General features: G+C 33.1%; 3 protein-coding genes across 4 annotated transcripts in view; all 3 read left to right on the forward strand.

The window, feature by feature from the left end:
• LOC18603152 (quillaic acid 3-O-glycosyltransferase CSL1-like) overlaps positions 1–2,969 on the forward strand; it is a 4,601-nt gene extending 1,632 nt beyond the window's left edge. Inside the window, exons 3-8 of the mRNA XM_007034965.3 lie at positions 459–587; positions 710–922; positions 1,063–1,162; positions 1,478–1,656; positions 1,762–2,112; positions 2,274–2,969. Coding sequence (XP_007035027.3) covers positions 459–587; positions 710–922; positions 1,063–1,162; positions 1,478–1,656; positions 1,762–2,112; positions 2,274–2,825 — 1,524 coding nt within the window. The 3' untranslated portion in view covers positions 2,826–2,969. The remainder of the gene's footprint in view (positions 1–458; positions 588–709; positions 923–1,062; positions 1,163–1,477; positions 1,657–1,761; positions 2,113–2,273) is intronic.
• The window catches only part of LOC18603150 (FHA domain-containing protein At4g14490-like), a 26,665-nt gene extending 13,005 nt beyond the window's left edge, over positions 1–13,660 (forward strand). Inside the window, exon 2 of the mRNA XM_088805565.1 lies at positions 13,267–13,660. The gene's annotated coding sequence lies outside the window, so the exon portion shown is untranslated. The remainder of the gene's footprint in view (positions 1–13,266) is intronic.
• LOC148763377 (quillaic acid 3-O-glycosyltransferase CSL1-like) lies at positions 10,877–19,021 on the forward strand. Of its 2 annotated transcripts, none has more exons than XM_088805564.1 (8): positions 10,877–11,475; positions 15,374–15,487; positions 16,511–16,639; positions 16,762–16,974; positions 17,114–17,213; positions 17,529–17,707; positions 17,813–18,163; positions 18,324–19,021. In XM_088805564.1, the coding sequence occupies exons 1-8, from the start codon at positions 10,879–10,881 to the stop codon at positions 18,873–18,875; spliced, it is 2,235 nt and encodes a 744-aa protein (XP_088661690.1). In that variant the 5' UTR covers positions 10,877–10,878; the 3' UTR covers positions 18,876–19,021. The 2 variants fall into 2 exon arrangements, with proteins under 2 accessions (XP_088661690.1, XP_088661689.1); XM_088805563.1 differs by lacking the exon at positions 10,877–11,475 and adding an exon at positions 14,452–15,102.
• Positions 19,022–20,661: the final 1,640 nt, after the last annotated feature.

Genomic DNA, 20,661 nt, shown 5'->3' on the forward strand with positions numbered 1-20,661 from the left:
GCCGGTTGGTTGGTTGACAAATTAAAAGAGAAAGGTACGTCACACATAAATTTTCTTTGTTGAATTAGTGCCACATATGGGTTTAATGGTAAAGTACCCTACAGTCCATATTTGTCCAAAGTGATGATTTGACAAAAAAAAAAAAACAACGAATTTAACTTTTATTTTGAATAAATAAGTCCCTCTTTTATTTCTATCAAATAATGTATATTTACAAATTTTTTCTAAAGATATATATGTAATTACAAATTAATATCACTCTCAAACGTTTGCTTTAATTAATTACAAGCACTTAATTTGTTATAAACCTGACATATTAATCTCTGTCATCATCACTATCCCTCTCATAGATAATTGAAAACTAAGTAGAACCAAAAAATTGGATTAGATCAAAACAAAAAAAAAGTAGTTGATCGTAAGAAAATATATAAATGTAATATCATCAATTCATTTTGTAGGTTATACGAGACAATTCCAATGAGGAATTGCAAGAAGACCAAGTTAAAATGCCTCTCCTTGTTTATGTATCTCGTGAGAAAAGGCCTTCTCATCGTCATAATTTCAAGGCTGGAGCCCTCAATGTCCTTGTGTGTACATTACTCTCTCTTCTCACACAGTAGCACTATTCCCCCACATGTTCTTGTGTATATATATATATGTATGTATGTATTTTCTGCTAACAAGTGGGTTATCTTACTGCCGTTGGCAGCTTCGGGTCTCGGGGATGATGAGCAATTCTCCTTACATTCTGGTGCTTGACTGTGACATGTACTGCAATGACCCAACTTCTGCTAGGCAATCAATGTGTTATCATTTTGATCCTGAGATATCTCCCTCTCTAGCATTTGTACAGTTCCCTCAAAAATTTCGAAACATTAGCAAAGACGATATTTACGACAGCGAAATCCGAGCTGTATTCAGGGTAGGTGATTTCAATTTTGTGCAAGATTAATTAGTTGTTAATGGCTTCAAAGAAAAAATATCTATATTTGGAGAAACAAATTAACCTTTTAATTAAGAATGAGCATTTAAAAATTGTTTTACTTTTCTCTCTGCCTTCAGATACTATGGCACGGTATGGATGGCCTGGAAGGGCCTGTTTTGTCTGGTACAAACTTTTACATCAAGAGGGAGGCATTATTGGGCAGTGTTACCCAAGAAGGTCGGTTAATTTGTTTGTGAATTATTATACTATGTTGTATCTAATTATAAGATTTTGCATGGGTTGGAATTCTTTAATACTCTTCTTTAAAAAGTCTCTTTTTGTCTCTCTTTTGTTTAGAAAGCGAAATATTAGTTTTCTACATCAATTAATGTCATAAGCAAGATATTTACATACTTGACTTGCTGAATATTTAAAATCAACTCATTTAATATCAAGCTGAGATCAAAATTAAAAGAGATCTTAAGGACTCTAAGTTGAAAATTTTAATAACCATGACTCGCTAATGTGGAGTATGTGAAAATATAATTGCAGGTATAGACCTTATGGAACTTAAGAGATCTTTTGGTCCATCCAACGAGTTCATAAAAACCCTTCGTCAAGACTATAAGCCTAGTTTCATCAATGATGGGGAATCTTCAAGCATGTTGCTGGAAGAGGCCAAAGTTTTAGCCTCTTGCTCCTACGAAAATCAGACAACATGGGGCACGAAGGCAAGTACATCAACCAGGAAAAGAAAATGAAATTTTGTTTCGGATTATAGTGACACAATAATATCATACCTATGATTTGTTGTCCTCCAATTCATATGTCTGCAGGTCGGTTTTATGTATTTTTGTGTTGTGGAAGATTACTTCACAAGCTTTACTTTACACTGCAAAGGCTGGAAATCTGTCTATCTTAATCCGCCAAGGCCCCAATTCTTGGGAACTTCTACCACAAATATAAGTGACCTATTAATTCAGGGCACAAGATGGGCATCTGGATTGACTGAAGTTGCCATCTCTAGGTTTTGCCCTCTCATTTATGGACCATTAAGGATGTCTTTGCTTCACAGCTTGTGCTATGCAGAACTTGCATTTTGGCCTCTTCTCTTTTCCCTGCCTCTTTGGGGCTTTGCTCTTATCCCTCAACTCTGTCTACTCAATGGCATTCCTTTGTATCCGGAGGTAAAGTGACATAAATTGAAAGGATGGTGTTTGAAAAAGACAAGTAACTTTTTTAGTGAGGAAACCATAAAAGTAAATGCTCTGAGTGCATTTCTTTTTATTATTGAACTCTTTGTTTACATGTTTTTAATCACTAATCTTTTCCTTTGCTTGTCTCACAGGTATCAGATCCATATTTCAGCATATTTTTGTTCATTTTCATATCAGCGCTTTCAAAAAATTTATACGAGATTCTTGCAACTGGTGGGCAAATTCGGACATGGACAAATGAACGGAGGATATGGATGATAAAATCAGTTACATCTGATTTTTATGGATGCGTGGATGCTATTCTGAGTAAGCTTGGTATGAGTGAAGCCAGTTTTTTGCCTACCAGTAAAGTCACTGATGATGAACAAGTTAAGCGATACGAAATGGGAGTGTTTGATTTCCAAGCGCCAACAATGCTTCTTGCTCCATTGGCTACAATAATTCTAGTGAACATTGCATCATTGGTTGGAGGTGTCGTTAGAATGGTGGCCATGGATAATGGAGATTGGAAAAAGATGGTTGGTCAAATCTCTCTCTCATTTTACATATTAATTGCGAATTATGCGATTATTGAAGGGATGATAATCAGGAAGGACAAGGCTAGTATTCCATCATATGTTACTTTATTATCTGTTGTATTCTCAATGATAATTTTGTTAGTCGGATCTATCGTTCTGTGTTAAATGAGATTGAAATAAATTTATAAGTTGCATTTGGTAGTTTATTGGGAATTTGATTATTGATGATGTAATTGCTTGGTATGTGATTGCTGAAAGGTTAACTTTATAGCATTTGGTATAACATAAGAAAGTGATGATTGTATGGAATGTGATGTCATTATAGTGTTTGGTTGAAAGCACTTTACTAGAAACGTAATGTAAATTTACAAAGTTATAATTATATATGAAAATATAAAATTGAATAAACTTACTTTTTTAATATAATTTTTTAATTTTTCAACTTTATTTTTTAAAGTAATAAATAATAACATGATAAAAATAATATAATATTTGAATATTAATTATTTAAATATAAAAATATATGAAATTATTAAATATTTATTTTTACTAAATTAGTTAAAATTTAAAAAATTAAATTAATTAATTTAAATTATTTTATAAAATTATTAATCAAATAATTTAATTGATTTATATTCGAAGTGTAGCATGGCTACATGTTCTTCAAGTTATATCTAAGTATTTAAGTTCTAGGTTGCCACACAATCCACCACTTTCTTTCTTTTTCTTTTCTTCAATTTTTTCTCTTAGTCCACTCTACTTTCCCTCTGTCACGGGAAAGTAACATTCCCTCCCATCCAATAGGGAATCACTTTCTCTCCCACTGTTGTAATCTTATGTCCATATAAAATTACATTCCCAACAACTTGACATATCAAACAGCATTAAATCTTTCTGATTAATTAAAATTCCTGTAAAATAATTCACTCTCCACATACCAAATGCTTCCAAAATTTTCTTTGGCATTTGGGCAATTGCATGCTGCTTTGTGTAAGTTCGATTATTGAAGGGATGATTTTGTATTCATCACTCTATTAATTATTGTTGTCTTATTCAGTGATGTTATTCTCAAGTGACACTCATTGATGAATCCCGAGAGTTTAAGTTTCTTGTTTCTTTTTTTTTTTAATTTCTAATTTCATTGAAATACCTATGAAAATGACAAACAGTCTTTCCCCAATTTTATATCAAAATAATTGTGTTTTCTATTTTTAACAGATTAATAAATCAAAAAAATAAAAAATTTTCAATTTAGAGATTTTTATTGAATTATTGAAACCTTCAAAAAAAAATGGGATTCATGGCATTTGAAATTATTATATAGAGTACTGATATCCTGTCTGACCAATTAAAAACAATCAATAAAAGTTAGCCTTTACCAGCTCAACTTGAATTTTAGCCTATGATGTTATGGCATTTTTTCAGCTTTAAATTTGAACATTCTATGTAATTGATCAACAGCTAAATTGCAAGCTTTCGGGCTCTATTTTTTTTTTCATCATTTTTTTTTGAATTTATCATTTGTAACAATTTTTTTATATCTAAAAAATTAAGATTGATTATGAAAATGGAACAGATGAGAATTTTTTTTAACAACATAATGTAGAACACTATCATCTACCACAAACCAGCATTAAATCAATCACAAATCAGTAAGAAATCTCTCACAAAATAGCACCAAATCACTCACAAACCAGTAGCTAATCAGCAAGAGATCAGCAGCAAGATTAGCAGCATGTTTTGCAATATTTTCTGTAAAGAGACGTTGCACCAATTTTGGAAGACTAATACACCATTATTGACCTTATAATCTCTCCCTATTGGCAGACAAAGTTTTATTGTATAACATGGTTTGTAAGCTATTTAAAGAGAGGAGAACCAACTAAGTTCTTAAGTAGAAAAAAAAATACAAAAACTTATACGTTTGTTTTTTCTCTTACTCTCTTGTCTATTATCTCTCTCAACCTCTTTCTCTCCCTCTCCTTTCTGTTCCTAAACTTCTTCATGGTATTAGAGCAATTTCTGGGTGAATTTTAATTTTTTTCCCCTCTGTTTCAAAGTTGTTTCTTCTGCCTACTACCTTACTTGAGTTGTTTTTTCTGTCTACAATCTTACTTGAGCAGGTTGAGTCAAAATCTTCTATTTCTTATACTTCCTTTTTTGATTTTTTTTCTGTTATACTTATTCTTATTCTATCATCCTAATCTTATCCTAATTGCTCTTCTTATCTTATAATTCTGTCATTCTACTATTTGGTGATTTAATTGTTCTTCCATTCTAGATTCCTTCTTAAATATCTAAATTCAAAATCAAATCAAAACTTTTAACTATTTGATAAACTTTTACCCAATCTAAATCTCTTTCTTTTCTGAAATTTCACTATCATTACAATTTATTTTTTTTCTTTTTACTTATTGTTCTTACTATTATGTTACTATCACATTTCTTTTTTTTTTTTTTTTCTGAACTACTAATATCATCACACTTTTTACTATCAAGCCTTTTTTACTGTTTCTAAATTTCTACTATCACTATATCTTTAATTTTTTTTCTTTTTCTTGACCATTCTTCAATTACCTTATTAGCTATCTCTTCTCCCTCAATGGCCTCATCTATTAAATATCCATACTCTTCAACACTAAATGTAGGAAATTTTGTTTCTATCCATCTCAATCAAAAAAAAAAAAAATTCTTTCATGGAAAACTCAGGTCATGGGATTAGTTGAAAGCCAAGATATGCTTAGTTTTCTTGATGGTAAATATACCATGCCTGATCAAACTAGTCCAGAGTATATACTTTGGAAAAAATCAGATTCTCTTCTACGAGGTTGGATAACAAGTACATTATCTAAAGAAGTGCTCCGACTTGTTGTTGGATTAGAAAAATCATTAGATGTATGGAATGCCTTAATGGATGCCTTTGCCCAAGAATCACAAGAAAGGGATTTTTATCTTCTACAAACTCATAGAAAAGATAATCTCTCCATTCCTGACTACATCAAAAAATTCAAAGCAATCTGTGATGACTTGGCTGCTATTGGAAAACCAGTAAGTGATCGAACCAAAGTGTTCCAATTGCTCAGGGGTCTTGGTCATAGATATGAGTCATTTGTAACAACTATGATGAAACCTCTTATACCATCATTTTGTGAAATTGCTCTTTTACTTCAAGGACATGAGACAATGAAGTCTGTCAACTTTCCTAAGAGTTTTGGTTCTTTAAATCAAAAAATGGCTTTTGTTAGCCAATGTTCTCAACGTCAATCTAATCGAAGGATCTTCAACAATAGATCTCGAGAACCATAAATTAGTTTTTCATCTCAAGGTAAAGGTTTTTCCCAATCTACTCATTCACATGTTAAGGATGGCATTCTAGGCATAAGATCCTTCACATCTACAACAAATGTCTCTACCAAGCAAGACCAAGACACTGAAGCCTGTTGTCAAATCTGCAACAAACCAAGGCATACTGCTCTTAATTGTTAGCAACGCTTCAATCAACTTTATCAACTTGGAATTCCTTCACAAGCTCTAACGGCCATTACTATATCAGATATTCAAGATGAAATCTAGCATCCGACACTAGAGCCTCGTCTCATATGACTTCTGACATTGGTAAGCTAAATATTTTCAATTCATATCATGGATCTGACAAAATTATGGTAGCTAATGGACGCATACTAGATATTTCTCACATAGGATCTGCATCACTTAAAACTTGAAAAAATAATCTACATTTACAAAATGTTCTTGTTGTCCCTCAAATTAAGAAAAAATTATTATCTGTCAGTCAATTAACCTCTAATTATCCTTATACTTGTAAATTCTCATATAATGGATTTGTGATAAAAAAAACAATGAGACAAAACAGGTCATAGCAATAGGAAATAGAAATGGAGGCCTTTATGCCTTGTAACCAAATAACAGTTCAACAACAACAGCATTGTTCTCCAACAGATTTCGAATTGCTTCAGCAAAAGTTTGGCATGCAAGGCTAGGACATCCTCAAATGATCATCATTGATATGCTCAAACATCAAAATTTAATCTCCAGTAAGACTAATTCTAGCAATAAAGAACATGTTTGCTCCAGTTGTCAAATGGCCAAAGCATGTAGGCTGTCATTTGCATGTAGAAAGGATTTAAGTAAGAAACCTCTTTCTGTCATTCATTGTGACTTATGGGGAAAAGCACCCATTGCTTCGTATCATTACTTTAATTGTTATGTTATTTTCTTTTATGAATGCACAAGGTTTACATGGTATTTTCCTTTGAAGAATAAATATGATTTTTTACAATGTTTTATTAAGTTTCATAAATATGTTGAAAATTAGTTTGAAAAAAAGATTAAAGTGTTTCTATCTCACAAAGACCAAGTTTAATGCCTATCTATCTAAGTTTGGCAGTAAACACCAAATGTCTTGTCCTCATACATCACCATAAAATAGGATTGCAGAAAGAAAGCTTAGGAACATAGCTAAATTAGGTTTAACTATGATGTTTCATGGAAAAATTCCCAAATACTTGTGATATGAGGCATTTGGAACTGCGGTTTGGTTGATTAATAGACAACCTTCTAGTATATTATAATGGAAGAGCCCTTATTAGCTTTTATACAATAGAAAACCTGATTATTCATCCTTAAGAGTCTTTTGTTGTCTTTGTTTCCCTAACTTAAAACCTTGCAACAAAACCAAACTTGACCCTCACTCCTTATCATGTGTATTTGTTGGATACAATGAAGTATACAATGGATATAAGTGTTATTATCCTTCAACAAAAAGAATATATATATCTCGACATGTGGTTTTTGATAAGGAAACTTATCATTTTCAAGAACCGACCAAGTTTTTCTCTAACAATCGGACTACTAATGAAGTTACTTCTTTTAGTGAATGGTCTAAAGGTGCAGGTACTACAAACTTTATCACAGCCTCATCAACAATACCCTATTTTAGATTTCTACCAATTGTTTATGAACAAAACCAACAAACTAGTTTTAAAAAAAAACATGGAACCTTCTTCCTCTATCCAAGACAGACACTTAAACCAATCTCATCTTGAGTGTTCACTAAACACAATCCCATTATCCACTTTCATACAATCTGATCACACCTTGTCAACCACAAGTGAACATTTCAATCCACAACAAGGCTTTCCTACCCATGATAGTCCTTTAGACCAACTTAACCATGAATTCTCTTCCATTGTCATACCATCTTCCTCAACACCACAAACTAATATTCTTTCTTCACTATCCAATTTTAACAAATCTCTCTCACAAACAACTCAGTCTCCATCATGCACTCAAACAAAATCACATACAATGACAACTAGATCTAAGAGTGGCATTGTCAAACCAAACCCCAAATATGCATCTTTAGCATACATATTCCTAGCCCACATACCTCCTAAACCTAAAACACTTAAAATTGCCCTTCAATATCCAGGATGGCTAGCTACAATGCAAGAAGAGATTGTTGCACTCCATGCTGATGAAACTTGGGAACTTGTTCCATGAAAATCTGATATGAATTTCATTAGAAGTAAATGGGTTTACAAGACAAAACTCAAGTCAAATGGCACTTTAGAAAGATTGAAAGGTTGATTGGTGGCAAAAGGATACTCCCAAGTGCAAGGTTTAGATTTTTTAGAGACTTTTTCTCTTGTCATTAAACCAGCTACTATTAGAGTTGTTCTTACTATTGCTCTAGCACATAATTGGGATATCAGACAATTAGATATAAAGAATGCCTTCCTCCATGGCACCATCTTTGAAGTTGTCTATCTTAAGCAGCCACCTGGCTTTCAAGACACTAGTAGGCCCAATCATGTCTGCAAACTAAAGAATGCCTTATATGGTCTCCATCAAGCTCCACGTGCCTGGTTTGATCGTTTTAGCTTATTCCTCTTTCAATTGGTTTTTCTTGTAGTACTGCAGATTTCTCACTCTTTATTAAACACAACACACATAACATCATCTATCTCTTTGTATATGTTGATGACATTCTTCTCATAGGTAGTGACACAAACTCATTGCATGATTTTATTCAAACATTAAACAAAGAATTTTCAATGAAAGATCTTGGATTCATTCATTACTTTCTAGGTATAGAAGTTTATAAGTTTCCTTAAGGGCTTTTTCTCAATCAAACCAATTATGCTACCGATCTTTTTACCAAAGCCCAAATGCTTGATTGTAAACCATTCTCTACCCCACTACCATCCAAACATATCCTTCCCACCATTGAACTTTTTGAAGATGACCATCTTTATTGAAACATTATTAGTGGATTACAATATTTAACATTAACTAGACTAGATATTACCTTTAGTCTTAACTATGTCTCTCAATTTATGCATTCACCTTCTAAATACCATTTTCAATTTGTTAAAAGAATTCTTAGATATGTTAAAGGCACTATGTCATTCGGTATTCGATTAATATCTCAAAATCCTTTAATTCTTTGTGCTTATTTAGATGCAGATTGCACAGGTTGTCCTTCCACACAACGATACACTACTGGCTTTTGCACATTTCTTGGTGGTAATTGTATCTCTTGGAGTTCTAAGAAGCAATCTACTATTGCTCGATCTAATGCTGAAGCTGAATATTGAGCTTTAGCCTCAACGGCAGCAGAACTTACTTGGCTATTCTACTTATTGCATGATCTCGGTCTCTATATAGCTCGCCCATCTTTACTCTTCTGTGACAACTTATCAGCTCTTCATCTCATTATTAATCTTGTGTTTCATGCTAGAACAAAACACATAGAGATTGACTATCACTTTGTTCGAAAAAAGGTGGTCTTAGGATCTCTCGAAACCAAGTTTATTCCTTCAAAGTTATAAGTAGTAGACATACTCACTAAGGCATTACCTCGACACACTTTCGAAGCATTTCATGGCAAACTTGGAGTATGGTCTCCTTCCATGTCAAGTTTGAGGGGGAGTGTAGAACAGTATCATCTCTCACAAACCAGTAGTAAATCAATCACAAATCAGCAAGAAATCTCTCACAAAATAGCACCAAATCACTCACAAACCAATAGCAAATCAACAATATATCAGCAACAAGATTAGCATCATACCTTGCACTATTTTCTGTAAAAAGACGCTACACCAATTTTGGAAAATTAATACACCATTATTGACCCTATAATCTCTCCCTATTGTTGGACAAAGTTTCATTGTATAACATGATTTGTAAGCTATTTAAAGAGAGGAGAACTAACTAAGTTCTTAAGCAGAAAAAAAAAAAAAAAACTTATACATTTGTTTTTTCTCTTCCTCTCTTGTCTACTATCTTTCTCAACCTCTTTCTCTCCCTCTCCTTTCTGTTCCTAAATTTCATCACATAATACTTAAAGAACCTCTTCAACTATTTATAAAAATTCAAATAAATTATTTTTTATTAAATTTAATTAAATTTCTATTTTTTTATTTTAAATTTTATAAATTTTTATAACTAAAAATTAACTAATTATCTTAATCAAATTTAATATAACATTGTTGTGCTACATTAAGTCATCACAATAAAAAATAAATTTGTCATATGACTACATCTTTATGCCACGTCAACTTCAAGTTTTTATTTTTATTGGCATATTACATCATTCTCATTTATAAACTTTCTTTGTCTTTCTACACTAAGACGGCACAATGAGTGCCCCTTTGACCAAAAATTTTCAGATTAGTACCCTCTATGTCGGTTTATTATAAGAAGAATATACACACACACACGTTGTTTGACATCGTTTGTTTCCAATATACGGGGACAGCTCCGTATAGTGACTTAATCCGAACTTTGCCTACTTCAATAAATATATTAATCCTATAATAAGGTAATTACCGATTCTATTTGCGTTTCGTTTTGCAACTCCTTTCTTGAGAAATCCCACCACGATTCTAGACACCTTGGGTAACCTTATCCAGCTATTTTCACCCTCCACGTTTCATCCGTAATCGCATCATCTTCCTACCCACTAGCCCCAATGTTTTTGTCCACTTAATCTTCTCTATTTCATTTGATCCGATTTTGTACAATGGGGAGTTAATTTTTTTCTAGTACAATTTTTATATTTATATCTGCTCCAGTTAATTAGTATATGAACATAGTACATGTAGAATCTGTCTGTATTAAATGGTAATAAATTACTATACAATTATATATAATGAAGGTGATGAGAGAAATTTAATATTGCCTGGATAGGGAGCAAATGTTAGCATGCAAGATGAAGCCTCTTCCCTTCAATCTTTGCAACCCCAAGAAAAGACCTGCCATAATCAACCGTTCTTACGCTCTCCTCCATTTCATAGCTGCAACTTCCCTGATTTTCTACAGAGTTTCTTCTTTGTTGCATTCAAGACCTTCTCTCCCTCACCTCCTGGTGTTTGCCTCTGAGCTTATTCTATCTCTTCTTTGGCTACTCAACCAAGCTTATCTATGGACACCCGTTTCTCGAAAAACTTTCCCCGAGAGATTATTGCAAGAAAAGGGGGAAGAACTACCGGGAATCGATGTGTTTATATGCACTGCAGACCCCAAGAAGGAGCCGCCTTTGGAGGTAATGAACACTGTTTTGTCAGCAATGGCACTGGATTATCCGATAGGGAAGCTCTCAGTTTATGTTTCGGATGATGGTGGTTCTTCCTCAACTTTACATGCTATCAGAGAGGCTTGGAAATTTGGTAGGTCTTGGCTTCCATTTTGTACGAGGTTTGGGATAAAAACCAGATGTCCCAAGGCCTATTTTCCAAGGTACGAGGATGATCTTGGGGAAAAGGGATACCACGAAGAAAAAGAGAAGATCAAGGTTTGAACATTTTTTTTTTGGACTTAATATAATTTCATTACCATTTATAATTCCTTTTTTATATAAAAAAAAATACCGCTTAAATCAACTTCACTTCTAAATATGAATTCTGTGTAGCATTTTGTACAGCTTTCTTGGTTCCATGTGTAAGACCTTGTTACTTTCATACTTCAATAATTATTGTTAGTCAAAATAAGCGTTCTTTATAATTGAAAGAAAACTACCCTCTACAAGTGTGGTACATTTTAATTAACTCTAATATGGATTTAAAAAACAATAATCTTATAATAAAATAACACTTCCAAAGAAGACGACTGATCGTGAAGTTGTAAGTTGGTTTTACTTCTGTTGTAGCTTAGGGTGTCCAGCATGATAAGCAACTCGCCTTACATATTATTATTAGACTGCAACATGCGCTGCAATGACCCGACATCCGCATTACAAGCAATGTGTTTCCACTTGGATCCTAGAATCTCTTCCAACCTAGCTTTTGTTCAATTCCCTCAGAAATTCCACAATCTCAGTACGATGGATATATACGATGGCAAATTAAGATCAGTATTCTTGGTACGTGAATGAAGTGAAACTACAATCATATTGTGTTACACTTACATGTAATAATGGAATGATCCCTTGGCCTGCATTAGGCACAATCTTTTTCAGAATTATGTTATAACTGGTTTAGTCTTTAAGAACCATACGTGTAATCTTGCATGGGCATCGGTTTGTGTAATCTAACACTTGTTTAATGCTGATGACGAGTGTTAGTGCAATGAAACTTGTTCTACTGCTATGTTTACTGTAAGTAATGTGGTTGTAATCACAAGTGTATGTGTGTGCAAGAAATATAAGAAAAATGTGCTCTGTTTGCCCCTGTTTTCAGGTTCATCCTGGAGCAGAGCCTTAGTAAACAAACAGAAATATTGTCCTGATGATTTGATTAGATAGTGTGATAATGGTAAACTTTTATCAAGTAAGCTGACAGTTTGTCTACACAATGATTGCATAGCTTTATATTTAGTTTGATGACATTGATTTTGTCACATTACTCTTCATATCAAGAATCAAGATGATTGCTTTATGGCGATTTCCAACCAAGCTTCCTGCAGCCATGAAACTGTGATATTCTGTGGCCTCTATGGAATGCTGTTGCCTGTGTCATTTTACTTTTAAAAACTGTCAAACGTAGCTACTTTGATGTATGCCAAGTAGGTAGTGAGTGTTAATGCTTGAATTGCCTGTGCTCTTATAAAGTATTTGTGTGAATCAAAGTCATTTTGTTCTTTAGGATATGTGTTGCTTAAGTCGCATCTATTTTTGAGTCATACTGATTTTAGAGCTTGGTGTTTGGTAAGTTCTTCTCTCTGAATGAATGGATTATGGCTTCTAAGAGAAAATTGACACTGTCTATATGATATCATAAGCCATAATGAAGTTCTTTATGTCTAGTACAAGGCGTGGTGATATATGCTACCCCATGGCTTCCTTTATAAAGAAAGGAAATCCCAAGGCTTCCTCAACATATTCCTTGACAATCTTTAGTATTTTAAAGTTATTATTGGACTTGTAATCAGCTGAACCTTTCCACAATGGCAACAAAATTGGATGAAAATCCTTAGCATTCCTTTATGCTTGCTGCTTCATTCACCAGTATTTCTTCTAGAGAGTGGGATTGTTTATTTTAGTAATTGCATCTGCTGGTTACTTTAGAAATGATTTAATGATTTATTTTGCGTTGGTCATATCTTCTTACAAGTTCTCTTTGTTTCTTTGTGTTTTGTTATTTTTCAGAGTACTTGTGAGTGTTATGTGGCTCTGTTCCTGACTTTTAGAAGATAGGCCCCTGATGAAATTGTCTCGGAATTCTCCGCTGGACTGCACATTGCATTATGAAGCCACTGAGTACATAGAGCTAATGACTAGATGATTTTGGTAACTGCTATACTTTCAACCTGGAAATGTGCTAACTAACAGGTTGTTACTACACTAAATTCTGGGAAATTATAGGTTCTAAATGAAACCTCTTCCAAAAAGAAAAGGTTACTTGACATCCATTAAAAATTGTAAAATTTAACCTAGTAGAGATTTAGTGTTGCAATCCTTGAAACATGTATGTCATTTCGTGACCCTGAGGTCAAATATACAGTAAAGGGAGCACATTATGTATATGTATGGATTATAATATTTTGTAATATTGATTGTCAATATATTTGTATGCTGAGAACTTTGATCCCATTTCATATATTTGCTGGTATATTTACAGTTCAAGAAATTTGATACTATGCCCCTATATGTAAATTATATACTTTGTAGAGAAAAATGCCCGTTGACTACAATAGAAAGTTTGATAGGTTGGTCAAAACTGGATTTGATGGAACTTGGGTGCCAAGCTACCCCAATCGACCACCAAAAAATTAACAGTGAAAGGGGGGCTAGAAATTTCTCCTTAAAATTTTAGGTATGCACCAATTGAGCTGATATATGATGTTATATGACTTCTGCCTATCATAATCCAGGCTTGGCAACTTCCTTTTGATAGCCCATAGAAAACATGAGGCCTTTTACTTTTCATTCTTGGCGTGCCTGTAATAATCACAAGAGTCCTCCATCTTGTAAATACTTGTAGATTTCTCGTCAACCTTACTTGGAAGATTACGTTTCCAATATAAACTTGTAAAGATAGAGGTTAGAATTTTCAAAGGATTGATATATTTGCTTAAAACAAATGAATTTTCTTCATGTCAATATCTAGTCAACTTAGGAGCCCACCAAAAGTTTACTAAGTTGTTGACTGGTAATGCTGTCAGTATCGCTTTCTGTTCCAGATACTTTTAATGAAGTCTCCTAGGACACGTTTGCAAGAAATATTTTTATTGCTTTTCTCTTTCGTGACTTTCTCCCCACGCATGTCTCACTTTTGATTAGTTATATATATTCGAAGGGAAGGTGATAATTTCACTATTGAACTGACAACAGGCAGATCAACTGGAGGAGCAAAGGGAGCTGAGAAAAGCCATGGCGAGCTCAAGCTCTCTTCCTCTCCATCTCTGCCATGTCCACAAGTTCACAATGATCATCAACAGGTCACACGCACTCCTTCATTCAATAGCTGTAGCTTTGTTGATATACTACAGGGCGTCTTTCCTTTTCCAAGAATCCAAGAACAGAACCGTACCGACACTACCATGGCTTCTAGTCTTTGCCTCCGAATTGCTTCTCTCTTTGGCCTGGCTCCTCAGACAAGCTTATGGTTGGCGTCCTGTTTCTCGGACCGTATTTCCAGAGAGGTTGCCAAGTGACGACAAGCTTCCAGCCATTGATGTGTTTGTTTGCACTGCGGATCCCAACAAGGAGCCCACCGTAGAGGTTATGAACACTGTGATATCAGCTATGGCGCTTGATTATCCACCAGAAAAGCTTCATGTGTTTCTCTCTGACGATGGTGGTTCCGACATAACTTTGCGTGGTACGAAGGAGGCTTGGAACTTCGCAAGGTCGTGGGTTCCATTTTGTAGGAGGTATGATATCAAGACTAGTTGCCCTGAGGCTTATTTTTCATGTTCCGAAGATGATGACCATGGCGACTTTAAGAGTTCTGAATTCAAAGCAGAGAGGCAAAAGATTGAGGTAATTTGATTATAATTTGAGGCAACAACTATATATTTATCTTTCTGAAAATGAAATCCGTTAAATATAAATACAAGATCGAATATAATTTTTATAAATAGTTATTGATAGATAATAAATCAAATATAAGTTTTACTATATCTTACATTATTAAATTTGTTTTTTCTATATACTTTAAAAATATTTTGTCTTGTGTCATTTATAATGAATCAACCGATAAGTATAACTTTGAAACATAAATGATAAATATGAAGTGATCTTTTGTGTTAAGCAAAAATATGAGATGTTCAAGGAACGGGTAAGGAGGGTACGAGAAGAACATAGCAAGTCGGCGGAGGTAGCTGCTACCGTTAGCAATAGTCGTGATCACCCTTCTGTCATTGAGGTATCTACCCACAGTCGCATGACTACATTTCTCATTACATGGGAACATATCCCCATTTCATTAGTTAATAACTCCAATGCTAGCTACATGTTTTTTCTTTACACTCAAAACATACACTTAATTAATTTATTAATAATTCTTAAGAAAAAGACATTAATTTATTAATCACTATTGGAGATGGTAAGACAATTGAAAATAAAGTGTTTGGTTGATGGGTTTCTTTGGTACATTGACATATATATATCTATTTATAACAATTATTGACAAAGATTAGACCAATTCGATAAAAAAATTTTTCTTGACCCGTTACGTTATAGACTTTTACAAAAGTAACATTACGTCAATTTTCTTCTTAAATTTAGTTGAAGATTAAAATTAAATAAGGACTCAAACGAGTAAGTGAAATATTGATATCTTATAATTTATTTTATGATTTTAGATTATTCAAAATTGCATATAAACAAGAAATATTTACTATTAAAACAAGTACTTAGGTTGCCTCGCATATACTCCAAATCTCTTCTAAGTGATTTCAGTCGTACATTGCTGACATTAAATAATTACTTGCCGGTTGGTTGGTTGACAAATTAAAAGAGAAAGGTACGTCACACATAAATTTTCTTTGTTGAATTAGTGCCACATATGGGTTTAATGGTAAAGTACCCTACAGTCCATATTTGTCCAAAGTGATGATTTGACAAAAAAAAAAAACAACGAATTTAACTTTTATTTTGAATAAATAAGTCCCTCTTTTATTTCTATCAAATAATGTATATTTACAAATTTTTTCTAAAGATATATGTGTAATTACAAATTAATATCACTCTCAAACGTTTGCTTTAATTAATTACAAGCACTTAATTTGTTATAAACCTGACATATTAATCTCTGTCATCATCACTATCCCTCTCATAGATAATTGAAAACTAAGTAGACCCAAAAAATTGGATTAGATCAAAACAAAAAAAAAGTAGTTGATCGTAAGAAAATATATAAATGTAATATCATCAATTCATTTTGTAGGTTATACGAGACAATTCCAATGAGGAATTGACAGAAGACCAAGTTAAAATGCCTCTCCTTGTTTATGTATCTCGTGAGAAAAGGCCTTCTCATCGTCATAATTTCAAGGCTGGAGCCCTCAATGTCCTTGTGTGTACATTACTCTCTCTTCTCACACAGTAGCACTATTCCCCCACATGTTCTTGTGTATATATATATATGTATGTATGTATTTTCTGCTAACAAGTGGGTTATCTTACTGCCGTTGGCAGCTTCGGGTCTCGGGGATGATGAGCAATTCTCCTTACATTCTGGTGCTTGACTGTGACATGTACTGCAATGACCCAACTTCTGCTAGGCAATCAATGTGTTATCATTTTGATCCTGAGATATCTCCCTCTCTAGCATTTGTACAGTTCCCTCAAAAATTTCGGAACATTAGCAAAGACGATATTTACGACAGCGAAATCCGAGCTGGATTCAGGGTAGGTGATTTCAATTTTGTGCAAGATTAATTAGTTGTTAATGGCTTCAAAGAAAAATATCTATATTTGGAGAAACAAATTAACCTTTTAATTAAGAATGAGCATTTAAAAATTGTTTTACTTTTCTCTCTGCCTTCAGATACTATGGCACGGTATGGATGGCCTGGAAGGGCCTGCTTTGTCTGGTACAAACTTTTACATAAAGAGGGAGGCATTATTGGGCAGTGTTACCCAAGAAGGTCGGTTAATTTGTTTGTGAATTATTATACTATGTTGTATCTAATTATAAGATTTTGCATGGGTTGGAATTCTTTAATACTCTTCTTTAAAAAGTCTCTTTTTGTCTCTCTTTTGTTTAGAAAGCGAAATATTAGTTTTCTACATCAATTAATGTCATAAGCAAGATATTTACATACCTGACTTGCTGAATATTTAAACTCAACTCAGTTAATATCAAGCTGAGATCAAAATTAAAAGAGATCTTAAGGACTCTAAGTTGAAAATTTTAATAACCATGACTCGCTAATGTGGAGTATGTGAAAATATAATTGCAGGTATAGACCTTATGGAACTTAAGAGATCTTTCGGTCCATCCAACGAGTTCATAAAAACCCTTCGTCGAGACTATAAGCCTAGTTTCATCAATGATGGGGAATCTTCAAGCATGTTGCTGGAAGAGGCCAAAGTTTTAGCCTCTTGCTCCTACGAAAATCAGACAACATGGGGCACGAAGGCAAGTACATCAACCAGGAAAAGAAAATGAAATTTTGTTTCGGATTATAGTGACACAATAATATCATACCTATGATTTGTTGTCCTCCAATTCATATGTCTGCAGGTCGGTTTTATGTATTTTTGTGTTGTGGAAGATTACTTCACAAGCTTTACTTTACACTGCAAAGGCTGGAAATCTGTCTATCTTAATCCGCCAAGGCCCCAATTCTTGGGAACTTCTACCACAAATTTAAGTGACCTATTAATTCAGGGCACAAGATGGGCATCTGGATTGACTGAAGTTGCAATCTCAAGGTTTTGCCCTCTCATTTATGGACCATTAAGGATGTCTTTGCTTCACAGCTTGTGCTATGCAGAACTTGCATTTTGGCCTCTTCTCTTTTCCCTGCCTCTTTGGGGCTTTGCTCTTATCCCTCAACTCTGTCTAATCAATGGCATTCCTTTGTATCCAGAGGTAAAGTGACATAAATTGAAAGGATGGTGTTTTAAAAGACAACTCACTTTTTTAGTGAGGAAACCATGGAAGTAAATGCTCTGAGTGCATTTCTTTTTATTATTGAACTCTTTGTTTACATGTTTTTAATCACTAATCTTTTCCTTTGCTTGTCTCACAGGTATCAGATCCATATTTCAGCATATTTTTGTTCATTTTCATATCAGCGCTTTCAAAAAATTTATACGAGATTTTTGCAACTGGTGGGCAAATTCGGACATGGACAAATGAACGGAGGATATGGATGATAAAATCAGTTACATCTGATTTTTATGGATGCGTGGATGCTATTCTGAGTAAGCTTGGTATGAGTGAAGCCAGTTTTTTGCCTACCAGTAAAGTCACTGATGATGAACAAGTTAAGCGATACGAAATGGGAGTGTTTGATTTCCAAGCGCCAACAATGCTTCTTGCTCCATTGGCTACAATAATTCTAGTGAACATTGCATCATTGGTTGGAGGTGTCGTTAGAATGGTGGCCATGGATAATGGAGATTGGAAAATGATGGTTGGTCAAATCTCTCTGTCATTTTACATATTAATTGCGAATTATGCAATTATTGAAGGGATGATAATCAGGAAGGACAAGGCTAGCATTCCATCATATGTTACTTTATTATCTGTTGTATTCTCAATGATAATTTTGTCAATCGGATCTATCGTTCTGTGTTAAATTATATTGAAATAAACTTATAAGTTGCATTTGGTAGTTTATTGGGAATTTGATTATTGATGATGTAATTGTTTGGTATGTAATTGTTGAAAGGATAATTTTATAGCATTTGGTATAAAATAAGAAAGTGATGATTGTATGGAATGTGATGTCATTATAGTGTTTGGTTGAAAGCACTTTACTAGAAACATAATGTAAATTTACAAAGTTATAATTATATATGAAAATATAAAATTGAATAAACTTACTTTTTTAATATAATTTTTTAATTTTTCAACTTTATTTTTTAAAGTAATAAATAATAACATGATAAAAATAATATAATATTTGAATATTAATTATTTAAATATAAAAATATATGAAATTATTAAATATTTATTTTTACTAAATTAGTTAAAATTTAAAAAATTAAATTAATTAATTTAAATTATTTTATAAAATGATTAATCAAATAGTTTAATTGATTTATATTAGAAGTGTAGCATGGCTACCTGTTCTTCAAGTTATATCTAAGTATTTAAGTTCTAGGTTGCCACACAATCCACCACTTTCTTTCTTTTTCTTTTCTTTATTTTTTTCTCTTAGTCCACTCTACTTTCCCTCTGTCATGGGAAAGTAACATTGACTCCCATCCAATAGGGAATCACTTTCTCTCCCGCTGTTGTAATCTTATTTCCATATAAAATTACATTCCCAACAACTTGACATATCAAACAGCATAAAATCTTTCTGATTAATTAAAATTCCTGTAAAATAATTCACTCTCCACATACCAAATGCTTCCAAAATTTTCTTTGGCATTTGGGCAATTGCATGCTGCTTTTTATTGAATCATTGAAACCTTCAAAAAAATGGGATTCATGGCATTTGAAATTATTATATAGAGTACTGATATCCTGTCTGGCCAATTAAAAACAATCAATAAAAGTTAGCCTTTGCCAGCTCAACTTGAATTTTAGCCTATGATGTTATGGCATCTTTTCAGCTTTAAATTTGAACATTCTATGTAATTGATCAATAGCTAAATTGCAAGCTTTCGGGCTCTATTTTTATTGAATCATTTTTTTTGAATTTATCATTTGTAACAATTTTTTTATATCTAAAAAATTAAGATTGATTATGAAAATGGAATAGATGAGAATTTTTTTTAACAACATAATGTAGAACACTATCATCTACCACAAACCAGCAGTAAATCAATCACAAACCAGCAAGAAATCTCTCACAAAATAGCACCAAATCATTCACAAACCAATAGCTAATCAGCAAGAGATCAGCAACAAGATTAGCAGCATGTTTTGCAATATTTTCTGTAAAGAGACGTTTGTTTTTTCTCTTCCTCTCTTGTCTATTATCTCTCTCAACCTCTTTCTCTCCCTCTCCTTTCTATTCCTAAGCTTTTTCATGGTATTAGAGCAATTTCTGGGTGAATTTTAATTTTTTTCCCCTCTGTTTCAAAGTTGTTTCTTCTGCCTACTACCTTACTTGAGTTGTTTTTTCTGTCTACAATCTTACTTGAGCAGGTTGAGTCAAAATCTTCTATTTCTTATACTTCCTTTTTTGATTTTTTTTTCTGTTATACTTATTCTTATTCTATCATCCTAATCTTATCCTAATTGCTCTTCTTATCTTATAATTCTGTCATTCTACTATTTGGTGATTTAATTATTCTTCCATTCTAGATTCCTTCTTAAATATCTAAATTCAAAATCAAATCAAAACTTTTAACTATTTGATAAACTTTTACCCAATCTCAATCTCTTTCTTTTATGAAATTTCACTATCA

The sequence above is a fragment of the Theobroma cacao genome, chromosome 4 (assembly GCF_053813885.1).
Source record: "Theobroma cacao isolate CCN51 chromosome 4, ASM5381388v1, whole genome shotgun sequence".
Classification (NCBI taxonomy): Eukaryota; Viridiplantae; Streptophyta; class Magnoliopsida; order Malvales; family Malvaceae; genus Theobroma; species Theobroma cacao.

Bases quoted from the DNA above. Each gene is read 5' to 3' on its own strand.
- LOC148763377 (XM_088805563.1), top strand. From the start codon at position 14,491: ATGGCGAGCTCAAGCTCTCTTCCTCTCCATCTCTGCCATGTCCACAAG. The intron at 16,640-16,761 runs GTGTGTACATTA...TGCCGTTGGCAG, and splicing joins CTGGAGCCCTCAATGTCCTT to CTTCGGGTCTCGGGGATGAT. The intron at 16,975-17,113 runs GTAGGTGATTTC...CTCTGCCTTCAG, and splicing joins AAATCCGAGCTGGATTCAGG to ATACTATGGCACGGTATGGA.